This window comes from Schistosoma haematobium, chromosome ZW, assembly GCF_000699445.3.
Source record: "Schistosoma haematobium chromosome ZW, whole genome shotgun sequence".
Classification (NCBI taxonomy): domain Eukaryota; kingdom Metazoa; phylum Platyhelminthes; class Trematoda; order Strigeidida; family Schistosomatidae; genus Schistosoma; species Schistosoma haematobium.
In genome coordinates, this window is record NC_067195.1 from 41,756,509 (window position 1) to 41,771,996 (window position 15,488).

The 15,488-nt window shown below is 34.2% G+C and overlaps 1 protein-coding gene across 2 annotated transcripts; it reads left to right on the forward strand.

Annotated features, from left to right (window-relative positions):
- Window positions 1–2,845: 2,845 nt before the first annotated feature.
- MS3_00003586 (uncharacterized protein) lies at window positions 2,846–10,368 on the forward strand (the record flags this gene model as incomplete). Of its 2 annotated transcripts, XM_012942638.2 has the most annotated exons (2): window positions 3,100–3,377; window positions 3,413–10,368. In XM_012942638.2, 2 exons carry the CDS (start codon window positions 3,100–3,102, stop codon window positions 4,461–4,463), a joined length of 1,329 nt encoding a protein of 442 aa, XP_012798092.2. In that variant the 3' UTR covers window positions 4,464–10,368. The 2 variants fall into 2 exon arrangements, with proteins under 2 accessions (XP_051071481.1, XP_012798092.2); XM_051211423.1 differs by having other exon boundaries at window positions 2,846–10,368.
- Between the last annotated feature and the right edge of the window lie 5,120 nt (window positions 10,369–15,488).

A 15,488-nucleotide genomic window follows, 5' to 3' on the forward strand; every position in this document is an offset into this window, starting at 1 on the left:
AAGATGTTGTTGGTCCACTTGTCAGTGTTTTCCTGATCATCAACAAACAATGACAGTTTTAAGATCAACAAGAACCAGTCCACATCAAGGTCTACAGGATAAGCTATGAACTACATGTAAAAAATTCTAATGCTTCACTTCTACCATGAAAAATGATTTTGGACCTTTCGCAGTTCGACATGTCACCATTGTTTAGCGGAAAGGCTGATTAGTTATTATTTGTCAACTATATTCAGCATCATGACAGCCTTTTTAGTCATGGAACAGTGCGATTCTTTTTTAATTCTTTACAGAACCTAAAAAGCAAAATAATTCGGTCAGTATTAAAAGTCAACGAGGAGTAGCACAAAAAGTAATCGCTTGTAGTACTTACAGAAGCGAAGTAGGCCCTGAGATTTTTTAGAAGTTTTGGTGGACTTGTCGCTGTCAGAACTCGCTACATGGGGTTACACATCTTAACGATTAGAACCAAGACAAGTTTGCATGGACATTTTGCAAGTCCCTTCATCTTTGAAACTTGAGTTCGTGTCCTCTTAAGAGTGACTTACTGATGATATGTTATAGTGATCTTCTCGGTGTAGAAAATTGTGATCTTCTAAAGCACATTGACTAAAATCAATAGCTCACCGATGAAATGAGTGAGGTTTTTTTTAATCAGCGCACATTTTCGCTTTCTTTTCTTCAAACACGTTTCGAGACAACAATATCCCTCACAAAACATGCATAGAAATAGTGTTTTCCTAGTCACATATTAATGAAAAAAGTTTTGAACAACTCTGACGTAAGTCAGTTACTCTTAAAAAAATTCCCTAATATAGATTAAGATTTCGAATGCAATATACGAATTGAAAAGACACCTATGACGTCGTACAAAGTGGTGTTCAAGTCATTTTCAGTGATAAAAAGTGTGATGCTGGAATATTCCAAAAAGTACTCAGTCGATGGAGGATTAATGGCATTAAACTTTATCACTTCAAATATATCTATCACAGGTCACACGGTTCGTGTTGATTTTATTGTACTCCTGATAACCATACGATGACTAATGGCAATCGTTATACCTTCGTAGCTGATATAATAAAAACAAATATCGCCTAGGCTTCTCACGTTTGGTGCAAAGAGAATAACCCTCCTGTACACAACTGGATAGCAAGCGTATGGCTAAAGAAATCGAACAATTCCAACGCTTCTCGAAGGAATGCATGTTCTCAATTAACAGGCTGGTGCAGATCATAGCAGTGAGTCGCCGCTGAATCGACGTAAAAACAAAGATATATTCAATGATACAAAACCCCCGTACAAAGTTCGAGAACGGACTTCAGGACTGCAACACCAAAGAAATTAAACAATCACTATATTCGCCCTCAGATTTCCGTCAAACCACTTGGCGCGATCGCCGTAGACGTTTGGTATTGGGTAAATAATAAAGTCTGGCAGAAAAACTCACTATTTTCGTACATTTTTGGAACAACTCTTCTGTCAGAAAGCCTGAAGATTACTCGAAGAACTCGGCTCCATAAAATTTATTCGCTGTGAGATACAAATCTTTCTTTCACTTTAGGGTTTCAAAAATTTTGAGGCCTGATCCATCGACATCCTTGAAATAAATTGAAATTCACACTTTCAATAAAATGACCTGGAATAATCTTCCGCGATCCCACCCATTTGGGAATGCTCCCTTTAACAATTCTTGAAAGCTCTAGATAAACGTGGCAGACTCGCGCCCATCATTTTGCTAAACATAATTCGAATTGTTGTCAAGACAATTATACGCCCTAGAAATCCAAAACCTTTCTTCTACAAGTGTGTGCTGCGTTCGTCTTTAGTCGGTGAGATCTGGGCATCTATTTGCATATGTTCTTTTAGAGTCTCACCAGGGAAAAGTGCGTAATAACGAACGAACACATCCTGTTCAGCTGCTAGTACGCATACCCGCAAATGAACTTTGATAAAATGTTTAAACATACCTCATAATCAAAGACGGATAATCGTTAATAGTGGAATCCAGGCCGCACTTTTCGTCGTATTCTGGACTCATCAGCTGGATATACCTACATCCCAGGGTTAATGTTCACTCAGGGACTCGGACCCAGTACCGTTCGATTCAAACATCAAGTATTCAGTATAATATAACCATCATAAAAATTACTACTGATCCGATTTCCGAGTTCAAAATCAACCTAGACATTTATTTCGGGTTATGATTATTAGCAAAAAGAATTTCAACGACAGCTCAACTCGGAAAAATTATGTAAATACCGGTTGTCAGCTGCTACTAGTGCAGCATTAAGAATGACTCAGAACTTGCTACACTCCTAGTGATAACGCAGACAATGATGGTCACAATAACCATCTGTAGAAAAGTAATTTGTATCATATCGGGACTTAATAATCGAACCAAAGTTATTTTTTCACGAGTCAAGTGTTCACAATCATGAACTGCACTACTATGTGATGTTCGTTTGATTTTTTTAGCTATAATATTAATGGAATCAAACAACACCATAATGCACTTCAAGTAACAAATGTATACCACAAAATTTGAGACTAATTATGGGGCCATTATTGGCTTCGTCGATTAACCTACGCACCATATCCCAACAACTAGTACATTCAGCTCATTATGTCTGCATAATCTTTTCATTTAATGTTACTGAAACTCATTAGTGATTTATAGCCCATCATAGATTCATGTGGTTAAATTCTGACAGAAATCCTCCAGTCTTAATACACTAAATATAATAAGAAAATGCTGCTTTACTAAGATTAAGTTCCGTAGCTGTAAAATTATTTCATTTTTCACCACGGTTAGTATGAAAAATGAACAACGTTGAAGTATCAGTCGGCATAAGTGAAGAGTAGCAATGACAACTTAAATTGATCTATCGAAGCGCTCAATACTTTCCTAATAAATCAACCCAAAACATATACAGGAATCTATGCTTTGGAACTTTTTTAACGGTTTAATGAGAAATTTGCACATAGTATTTGTTTAACCGCACCAGTAAACGACCCCTTGGTTTTCCCGCCTCAGACCTTGAGTCATCCGATTGGTTTTGGGTGAGTCATCTGTTTGTCACTGGGTAATTATGTAATAAAATGGATAAAAGCCAGAGTTCGAATGACGCTTCCAGTGCTGAATCCAGTTCTATTAAGCCTACAACTGCACCTCGCCCAACAACACTAAATATACTGCTGGACAATACAATAAAAAGTCCAGCATTGTCATCTTTCCTGACACCTTCTCTAGAAGAACTCCAACCGATTTTACGTTCAGAGGTAGAAAAAATCCTTCAACATCTAAAAGCGTCTCCTCAAACTCCTGGAAGCTTTCTCAATCCTAAGCATGTTACTGAAGAACAAGAGAGGTTCGCTAAGTAAGTAATCTTCTTAGTACATCCATTTTTTCCAGTGTTTTTACTCAGAAGTTGAATGAGCTACGGGATGCATCTAGTCTGGCCTCTCTGACTGCGGCTCTCAGTCCTGTTACTTCTGCCGTAAATAATAGTGGTTTGTACAATATCAATTTGGCTGATTTCAACTCTCAAAATCTACCAAACTTTGCCGAACTATGTCGGCAAGCAAGTCAAAGTGGAATCAACACAACTCCAGCATCTATACTCTTTTACTCTCCAGCTTGCTTCGATGCGCAGTCATTCCCTAGTGTTCAGACTGTTACTCCAGGTCTTGTTGCTTTTCAGTCACAACAAACTGATTCGGTCAACTCAACGTCTGAACAGAGTATCACACTAACGAATTTGCAAAATTCACTTTCTATTTCTCTCCCCAATACTGCTCAACCGGCCACGGATAGTGAAGTTACAACTGTTCAACTGCCTAACGGGTTGCGTCTTGGTATCACAACCAATGGCGCTTCACAAGCGTCAGTTCTTCAGATGCTAGGTATTGAGCCCCAACCAGAGCTTGTCCATCATGCTCATATTCAGAACCAATCTTTGGATCCGTCTCTTTGGCCTTTAAACATACAAACAAATCTACCCCCTAACGACACTTCCGATAGTCGTCGTACAGCTTCAGCAAGTTCACTACAAGACCCTGATGATGCTCGTCCTTCTTCAGTAGACATTAATTTAGAGCAAAATGATCCGATGCGAAACGTCAGATCATCTTCCGTCTCTTCTGTTTCTTCTTCGTCTCAAGGAAATAGTTCTAGGAACGTCGCGGTTTCTAACCTCAAGGACACACGTTTGGATCCCACTGAGCAGTCGCGCATGCGGTTAGAGCGGAAGAGAGCGAGAAACCGTGATGCGGCTCGTAAATGTAGGGAACGAAAGATTCGTTTGATCAAAAGTTTGGAGAAAGATGTGATTCATCTCTCTGAAGAAAACAGGGCGTTGCGTAATCGATTATCTCGCAGCAGAATTGAAGTAGAACGTCTGAAAATGTTTGTTGTCAATCATCTTGACAAGGACTGTCCTGCTTTATCTAGTAAGGTAGCATAAATTCCTCCTCATTAGTAACTAGTTTAATTTTGTCTTAACAATCCTCCTGCTTTCTTATTTTTTGTGTGAAGCGCCAATCGGTAATAAGTTATTTAATTTCGTGTGGTATTTACAAGTATTATCAGTCTAATTTTACCTTGCTTTTTGCCATACAAAGTACATTAACTAGTGACTTTTCATATGTGATTTTGTTCTGTGCACTCATTTATTTGATAATATTCGCACTTCGGTCCCATTGTACAGACTCATCTACCTCATCGCTTTTGGCATCTAAAAACTATCCTATTATAAGTCAGATTTTTGTTTGATATTTACTAACCTGTTGTTCAAAGATTATCTTGTGTGCTATTTCAAAAAATCTAACTTATCTAGTCGTGTCTCACTTTTCATTTTATCGGTATACTTTATTACTCATAATTGCTAGGGTATTGTGGATCCCAAACTAAAACATCCTATTTAACGAAGTAATAGTTATTCCTAGGTCAGAAATACGTAAAAGAAACTAAGTGTTTAATTAAAGGATTCAGACCGTCATAAAATACTCGTTGGTTAAACATCGTTCTAGTTTGGTCATGTGTCACTTTCAACTACGTTAAAATTAGTTATTTAGGTTAAATATCCTGGACATCATCGTAAATTCTCTCGTTACCTGGGGGTATATCATTGCCACGTGCAAGTCCTAACTATTTTAGAACTAAATCGCGAAGTGCTGTTATCAAACTAAGTAAAACATCGAAAGTTTTTTGAACATACAAGAAGGGTTTTCACTTCAAAAATACCCTTCTAGGAATAACTATCTCATAGATCATATCTTTTCGTTTAATGCGAGTATATCCTAAACATGACCCACTGTTATGTATATTGTCTTATGAAAATTAACTAGATAGCGAAAGCTGTTAATTAAGAACGTGTTTTGTGATTGATTCACTTGTTGGTTTCTGAAACTAAATATAAACAATTCTCATAACTTTAGACAGCTATAGCGTACTATCAAGTTTAGCTACATATTATAGTTGCTCAGTCACTTGTTCCCGGTAGTCTTTCACAGAGCTGTGCTAGTTATATTTATTTCTCTAAAGAGATCACCAGTCCTGATTTACTTGCTGTGACTTTCATCTTAACGAAAAAAGCTTTTGTCCCTAACCATAATTCACCGCAGAAAATGATCTATTCGACTGTACTACTCCCACGTATTATGTTGTCTGCATCGTATTGTTTCTACTAATCAGTCAAACGCTCCCATGACTTGTTTAAGTATCGTCCGTAAGAACTAGGTACTTAATGGGGGTGCTATGCTAACAGCTACAGCAGCATGTCGATCTCATTAAAAAACGGATTATTGCGGTTACTAGACTATCATAGTAGATTAGTCGGTAACAAACAAGTTCGTGGTATTGTGTTAAAATATCACTAAGTTTATATGTTTTGGTTCATTGCTGTATACCAATCTTGCTACGAGAATAAAAGAATAGTAACTATGATATTCCATTTATATGTACGTATCTCACTAATAATTCGCCCCCATAGATGGAGTTAAATGCTTCTGGGCATTTTCCATATATTTCTGATATATTTTATGATAAAGGGATAAGATCAGTTATCCCAACAACGAGTTGACTGATTACTTTGAATAACCTGTTTTTACTATTCCCCTGACTCTTGTCGAAGTTCTTCACGTATTTTTTTATCTTGACTAAATTATTTAGTGCTTTGTAATTCCTGTAATCTTTATCCATCCTTCGATGGATTATCTACCAAGATTAATAATAAAGATTTCTCTTTGGAAACGTTTACATAAAGCCAGGACCTACTGCAACACCACAACATCCTGGTTTTTTTCCTTAAACTCTTTATTTGGTATTAATTAGTCTGTACATTGTCACTAACTTAATTTGTTCTTTTCAGGAAAGCAAACCTACGGATCCCTATTGCCTTAGTTTCGAGGAAATTGTTTTGTGCTTAAGTTCATTATTTTGATTACCCGCGGTCAAGGTTCTTTTTTCCAGTTTCTTTGACGTCTTTTTATCTTTTTGTTATGTACACTTCTAGTTAATGATCAATTAAACTATCGATTTATTTCTCCATGATTATCGTAGTGGGGATTTCTGATCCTAGGTTTCTAAGTTCCCCATATTTTTTTAAATTATTGTATTCTATTCGCAAATTGTATCTTGGACCCCTGATCTTTCTTATTACAACATATACTGTTACTGCTTCTACGATGGGATTTTCCCGGACAATTTTATCACGCTGTGCTGCGTTTGACTGATTGATAAGTTATTAAACGACTCAGGTGTTTTAATTGATTCCTCATGATAGTCGTAGGGAATCACATCTGAGCTTTGATTCGATATATACAAGTCATCGTTAATAGTCGTATTCTTGTAGCAATTGATGATCAGTTCCTGTTCATACATTATTTGATTTATCGAGACTAAATGCAGCAACTCTTTGTAATCATAGTTTATAAACTCATTTTGCTAGAAGTTTAAAACTCCCCATAGAATATTCAAAAATGAAGAATATTTGAGCGAACAATTGTTTTCAATAACTTCATCATCATTTTGCTAGGTTTAGGAGTTGCTTCTACGACATATGCCCACTCAATTTGATCAAAAAAAGCCCCTCCAATTCATAGTAAGTGGTTTTCAGAATATTATGAGTAATATCTTGTACCATAAAATGCTAGTAATACTCTGCTTATGATCAGCCTTATTGGGACAATTCATAGCTTTTTAAGGAGTAACTACTAAAGATGTGGGTGAATCAGTTTGCATACCATATGAATTTACTTACATCATACTGAGAATTTTAAATTGAAAGTAGGAAATAAATAACCTATCAGTAGGTTGGTGGATGGTTTCAAGGCCTACCAAAAGTCCATTTACTAAGCAATATGTACATGAATTAATCTACACGACCTCACCATAAATAACCGCTAGATTCGCCCACATTATGTTCACTCTGTATTGATCTTTGTGTGTACTACATGTGTAGTGGTAAATAACTTTCTAAAATAAATATTTTGATAGGTATTTGATATCGACTATCGCCTTGCTGGTTTAAACTGGGTAGAGGCATTCGACCAAACATCCTAGCTTTTTCTTAGGACATGACACGTGAGACATTTCTCCAGTCTTTTAGATAGCCGACCTGGTAATTTCACGCCTGTCCCTCGAGTAGAAACTTTTATAACTCGTCCAATTCTATAATCGAGGCATCACGTTTAACATAAGTCAAATAAATAAATAGTCATGATAAGCTCATTTTCTAAAATACTTAGTTTATTTAGACATTGATTCGTTCAGACAAGGAATTGTGGATGTACCACTAGGTGATGTCTACGCCTCAAGGTATTCTTGTATTTTGCGTCCGTTACCCATGATATTTGTAGTTAAATGGTGTCGCCTGAACTGTTCAAGCGAAATCATATAAACAAACTACTTAAATCGTCAATCTCACAATTATCTTACAAATTCAAGTATATGGTTGCTTCTTAAATCACTCACATTCACTAACCAACCGAATCGATTATTTAGAAGTAGAGCCTGAGAATAGCCACAAAATGTAGCACACCAATGAAGTCCTCTTAATTTTCGGCATTGGTTCAAATGGTAGCTTGAATGTGTTTGAGAAAGCTGGGTTAATTTTGTGTTAAGCATAGTTGTGGGTCGAAAATGTACATGTTCACCAGATGGCCTTACGTTTTCAGTTAGATATTTGTCGGACATTATAAAGGTGGTTATTTAACTAAGCTGTTTAAATTCAGAATGCCCATTATTCTCCACGAAGTCCCTTATCCGTAGGATTACTACAATAAATTGTAACTTTTACCTTCTGATTGCGCATACGCTTTAAGTGTGGTCTATTTAGACTAAAAGTTTACACTAATGTCGCGAAGATTGGTACGAGTTGGGTGTTTTGACAGTTTTTAAGTTCCAACATAGCAACTATTATCTGAAACCATTTGGAATGTATACAAATGGTTAATTTAGGTTTTAAACTGAAGCGGACTCATATTTATAAACGACGTGGTTTTAATGAACAGTTACTAGAATAGACCAACTCAGTTACAGAAATGGGGACTTTCAATTCGTAGTTATTTATGATATCTGTTATGACTGGAAACCAGTTGGTTTGACTCAATCCGAGAAAAACACACCAGTAATAGGCGAAGATTAATTCCACATCCATACACAAGATCTAAATTTAATATCTCTGCATGCATTTATATTTAGATTCAATTTACGTTGATTATTGACTAAATTTAAATAACCGACTTATACGAATGTTATACTGAATTGTTATACAGCTGAAATTGTGAGAAAAATATGGATTGTCAGTCTTAAGAAGTCCATAATCCCACACTTGATCTTTATGTGGCAATATCAAACCATATCTTCTCAAAGTCTTACATTCATCTACTATCACAGTTTTAGCCAGGTTGGATTTAAGCAAGGAATTTTGTGACTTAAAGGAAATCAACCAGTCAGTTTTCTTGTTGTGGATTTATTCCATCTCATCAAAACTACCATCCAAAGCTTCTCGACCTCCCTATTTCGTATTCATTATTGTTTAAGATTCTTGTTTTCCTTCTAATTTAATTTCTTATGAGCAGTTTACAATGTCTGCCCTAATTATAATCTATACTACAACTCTCCAAACGTATTCAACTTAAGCCATCTGAACTTCTTAAAACACTGCTTCATTGGATTAATTTTGCACCAAGTATTACAAGTTTTCTCAGTTCATATATTTTACTTTGGATATTGATTCTCTATCGAAAAGAAAGTGTTGCTCTATTTGAGACTACCGAACTAATTTTAAGAAAAACAAATATTAGTTTTCTCTAAGTGCATTATACTTTTTACGCATGTGTTTTCTATCCTTCCATGATATTTCTACCTGTTGGTATTCTCATTAAATCTCATTAAAACCCACTCATCAACAGAGAAATACTTTTCTTGCAAAAGAGGCGTTTCGTTATATTTTGAAAATAAAAATTTAGCTAAAATGCAAATTATAGGATTACCTAACAACATCAGGTCACTGATGTATCTAAGGTGTAACATTATGCTAGTGGGCTGTTGCTAGGTAACCGTTTTATACCTTTGTTTGTCTTAGTTGTTACCAAATACTTATTCTTTTTCTACATCTCTGGGGCTTAGTACGGTTTAAAATTAATATCGAAATAAACTGTAAATGAAGCAGTTCTGTCGGTCATTCTGTCACATTAGTGGATTATTTTAACTGCTACTTTTAACTCTTGACAAATTACAGAACATTTGTTTCCCCAGTAGCTAGTGTTTACTTCTCGTAAATGTCGCCGTATATCTTGATTATCCTCTTGAAAATCAGCTCTGTAAAACTAATTTCATGTAGCATTCTTTTATTATTCAAAAGACAAGCCTAGCAGGAATACAGTTTCAACTCACCATAAATAATTTCCTTCACTTTATTTTAATTACCAACCAGCAAAGCAGTACATTTGACTTTGTCCCATGTTTTGAATTGAAGATGATTCTCTAATAAATCGGTTTCTTTTGATTCTCTAAAGCCATTGCAAAAGTATTTAGAATGTTAAATGAAAAATTTATTTATTTAAACACCTGAGCTTGTATCGCTGTAAGCAAGTTCGTTTAAAACTACCTTACATTTTCACACTACTTTATTTCCACAATACTCTTGTCCCATTTTTAAGTCAACCACGGTCAACAAACTGTATTATTATTTCTCTATTTTCTTCCAATCTTCTAGTTTTACTGAGCCCAAAACAATATTAGCATAGCGTATTAATACAAACTCACTGATTTTCAGTACAAAAATTCCCTATCGTCAAGCTTGTATTAGATATAATAATTATATCTCTGCTTGTTTGTTCTAAATTCCTTCAGTTTTCCTACTTATTTTACAGTCAATATCAAATAATAGTTGTTTTGTTATTTGCAATTTATTCATGATATGTATGACTTGATTTTGTAATCCTCAATATAAAAATCTAAACTAAAAGTAATATATAGAAAAAAGGTTTTTGCGACTTGGATAAATATTTCTTAGATCTCACGATAACATTCAGTTTTGACATGACCCTGACCTTATTTTACAAAACATTGATTTTTCTATCATATTTATTCTATGAAAATATTTGCACAAGACGGCAATAGGTTTTATTTTCATAAAAGACATTTGTTTGCTCATCACAGTTAACACATTAACAAGGATGACACAATAGTATGAAATTTATGAGTATACCGCTCAGTAATGAGTCCTCCTGTTAGGTAAGATTTGTAACGGTAAATAGACCTAAAATAAGTAACCTGACAGGTGTTTAATAATGACTCTGATCTTATTAGTTTAAACTGACTGAAGGAATTCTGTCAGAGTTCTTGATCATTTCTTAGTGAGACATTTTTCCCAACTTAAAGAGAGCTAACCTAGTAGTTTTATGTACCTTTACGGTTAAATGTACTGTTCTTCTTTGTTTCTCAGGTACAACATTAGAAGGAGTTCATTACCGACATCATCCTGTCATATTAAGTTATCTTGAAATTCAATCAATAAATATTCTGACTATAGATACCTTTAAAAATCCTAACAACCAACATTAAAGATAGTTTAATGGTTCTATGAAAAAATTAGATCTTTGCGAAAAAATATTTTCCCGTTTATGATTTTGCTTTCAATACAAATAGCCGGATATTGTGTATGAACTAAACATATGTTTTTAAATATTACTAGAAACAACTTGTTTACGACTCACCGGTCAAAAGATTTTCACATCTTTCTCACTGTCATATTAACTATTTTGAGTTCGTCACTTGTCTGTTTTTATTATTAATGTTGCTTACTGCAGAAGTCGTCTTTGTATACCTATCATTCAATTTAATGTTTCTTCTGTTTTCTCTTAATTATCTGTTATGCCTTTTATGCGCGGATTTTGTGCATGGACTTATATATACACATCTGTTACTATTAAATACGCGTAGTTACTGAACCCAGTTCATTAGCTCTACTTGCTCCAAAAACAAACAAAACCAAAGTAATGATTTACAATTTAGTGATAAATTTGTTCTATTTAATTAGTTATTCTCTTGAATTTTATAATAATACATTCGGTCTATGTAACCAATATACCTCAAAGTTTTTAGAAGTGTAACAGATGTGTACATTCTTTATCTTCGTCGAAAGCTTGAGATTCAGTATTCGTACATAATTTACATTCCAAGACTTAGTTCGTCCTATTCGATATATATATATCTTAAAGAAGTAGGCAGATGCGGATGTTTCATTCCTTTGCGAGAATCTTGTAGATTGGTTAATTCTCAGCGCTTTTGACAAACATTGATTCTCTCCTCTTTTAAATTCAACTCTATCGAAAGTTCTTTTTCCATATATTTTGAGGTTCATTTTTTATAATTTCTAGTTATCAATGACAGCCATAAACTATTTACCTCATTCACTTTTTTATTTAAATCTGTTTGTCCTGTCGGAAATGTTGAAGAACATTTTACATTATGACCTGCTAAACATATAGTGTTCTAGATCATTTTATAAGTTTATAGTTCTTAAGGAGGACTGGATACTGACAAAACTAACAACACTAATAGCAAGGAACAATTAACTTTATTCAAATATTTAGTATTCACCCAATTAATCCTTAATACCGAAAAAACGTCACTAGTCCGGACGAAGTGATCTATTTGTTGGATTATGGAGGTAGACGAAGACGATATTGTTTAGCTGGTTAGATGCAAGTGTGAACCAGGTAAGACATGTACATGGTGGCGTTGGTACTTGGCCGTGTAGCTGTGCTTAGTTTATATCATTAAAGCTGATGAGCTCCGAGACAGGTATTGAATGCGCATTGGTCTTTATTTTAGAGCATTACTCAACGCTCTATACTGTTATTTTTCATACCTATTGAGTGATAATAATTGGAGCACAAAATTATGTTAGACGCATATTTTGAATAGAATGTGATCTGCAACAGTTTTTGAACTAAACTATTTAAAATATCGGTAGCTTTTTTTTATCTAGTTTAGCTTCATTCGCATATTTTATTCAGCCTACAAATTCACTATAAAAAACCTTATTGCGTATTCGCGATTATTCATTGTTTACAAGTCCTAAAGAAATTAAGCCTTTAAAATTGTATATCTATCTACGAATGTTTAAACTGATAATAAATCTATTATAAAGAGCTGCCTTCACTGAATCTGGCAATTTTAATGTTCTAATGGAATTCATAAAAATTATCAACCACTTTCCAATTAGAAGTAAAAGCAAGTAATGTAGGCAGACGTCACAAGATAGACACATCTGGTGTAATATCGATTGAAAAATTAACATAGGTATGTCCTGACAAGTAAGTCTAAGTGTTATATTTGTATGTCAAGTTACTTTATGGTAATAGGTTCTACCTCCCTACCATCATTTATTTCTTGATTTGAATAGTAATTTGTCGTACATTCTAACTAAATCATAGTTTGCTCATCAAGATAAACATCCAGATGTATCTTCGTAAGAATATATGACTGTTATTTCATGTTTGTCACTAAAATGACAAATACCGACTTCTGAAATGTTGCTAATTGAAAAAGAACAATATTTATCATATCTACAATTTTAAAGCCTTCATATCCAGTACTTTTGAATAATTCAGCTACATAACTTATGACTTAATACACAATGCGTGTTGGTAAACGATAAATATTCGCCATGGGTCTCTTAGCGTAGGATAATGTAATTGTGTTCACCCGTTAAAGTTTTAGAAGCATTTACATTTCGTCTTGCAAACAAAAGTTTTCCCTATACAACCTCGAAGAAATTGACAGTGACATTTATCCTATCCAAACAACTTGTTCTCTGATAAATGATTTAATCCTCAGTTCCTTGAATTCTTTTATGATCCCTCATATACTTCCAAATGTTAACTGAAAACTGACATATTTACGAGTTTATTGTCTTCCACTCCATTCTCCATTATGTATAACTGTAGACGAATGAGAATAGTAAAATACTTCATGTAAAAGATATGATTGTACCTGTTGAATTCTATGTATCACTATAATGATGAGAACTTTCCATATTTCATCAAAACGCTCATGTTTATGCATTAAATCATCATATTGTCCGTCTTCTGTACTGGTATGAGTAAATCAGATGACCGCCCAATCAGTCGAGTAATAAAAATGTGTCTTATGTTTTAACAAATGAGTGAATAGAACCTTTTAATGATTTTACGTAATTCAGAATTATGCAAAAACAGAGTTAGTAAAACAAATGATAACCAGGACTCTTTGTTTATCATCTGATAATTTTAGAAGGTTGTTTGATAATATTTAGAGCGGTTGAGTAACACAATCATAGTTTTATGTTCTTTATGAACTTTCAACCTCACGGAGGTAACAAGTATGTGAAATAAAACAAAAACATTAAAATCGATTAAATTAAGACTTGCAAAGTGGAAAAAGCGATTACTATTTTCGAACTATTATTTTCATCCATACAATTATTCCGTAGTACTCATGAATAATTTGGATAAACCACATACTTTTATTCAAAAGACACAGTTCTTATAAATACTGTCCCCGGAAAACTATTTTTCCTAAATAGTTTTAAGTTGCACGAGATCAAAGTGAATTTAAGGCTGAGAGTTCGTGTCTTGATAGATAGCTAATTCATAATACAACAATCACTATCTCATTGTTAAAACTTTTTATCTTAAGTAGTTTTTAATTTATTTAAAAATAAATAAACCACTAATTTATTTTATACATTGATCAATTGAAAGTGCCTGATCTGGCTCTGGAATAACAATTATCATTGGAAGACTATTAAAATATCGAATGATGAGTATGAACTTCGAACCTACGGTTTTTCTCAACCTTATGGTGTTCGTGATTATTTCATTTAAATAAGTCATTAATTACACGAATCAAATTTAGGGATGCTATAGTTCCTCTGAATATATGTATTTGGTGTACATGTAGTTATGCAATAGTTTTGGCTGGTTTCGTTAATCAGAATATAACACCAATGATATGAATAGTTCTATACGGACTGTGTACAGCAATGAATATCAAAAATCTAGTTTTATATAAGTACTAAATAAATGTATGTCCAAGATGTTCAAGTATATCACAATTCTGGATAGACATGTTCAGTATTTTCTGACAATAGGAGAAAACTGAGTGCATTACTCATAACTCGGTGGTTCATCAACTATTAGTTTGTAGAATAATATCTATCTGGTTTCTCCTTTAATTGAGAAATATCTTATTGATTTATGAAGCTTTATTAGAAAAATCACCTAGCCATCTTGACTGCATAGTTTAGTCAGATTCAGTATCATTTAAGGCTATCCATATACCCAACGTACCATCTAAAGATGAAAACCACCAAGCAAAGAGATAACTAAAATGAACCCGACATTTTCTGTCGTAGATCTCTATTTGCTTATCCATGTAAATAAATTAATACTTTCAAAATTATTGCTCTTCAACATTGTTTTCGCCTCTTTACACCTTTGTTCACTAAACTTGGTTACCAAATACACTAAAAGACTGTTCAGTTTATTATGCAAATTGGCTCCGTATGTACATACAAAGCTTATACATACGTTGTCAACCATAAGCCCGGGTTTCTGTAATATTATTTCGTGTCTCGACGGTTTGAATTCATAGGAGAAACCGATATTATGTTAGGAAAGTATGACACGGGGTAAGATAAATATTCGTTGCCCAACGAGACTGAAAAACATTCTTCTCGTGGCTGACTAAACGTTTATTGATTGGGACTGACTCAGTGGGTGTATTTATAGTCTATTCCTTTGGTGATTTAGACTAATGACGAAGGAGAGGTATAGCTTGAAGTAACCAATGAAATGAATCTGGCATTCAAGCATCGATCGTTTAACAGACAGACCATGGCCTTAACGGCTGTAAAAATATGTTTGTAATTCCATTTGTCATAATTTAGTACGCAATTACCTTGACGTTTCTCGTCGATTGGTCACGTGATCAA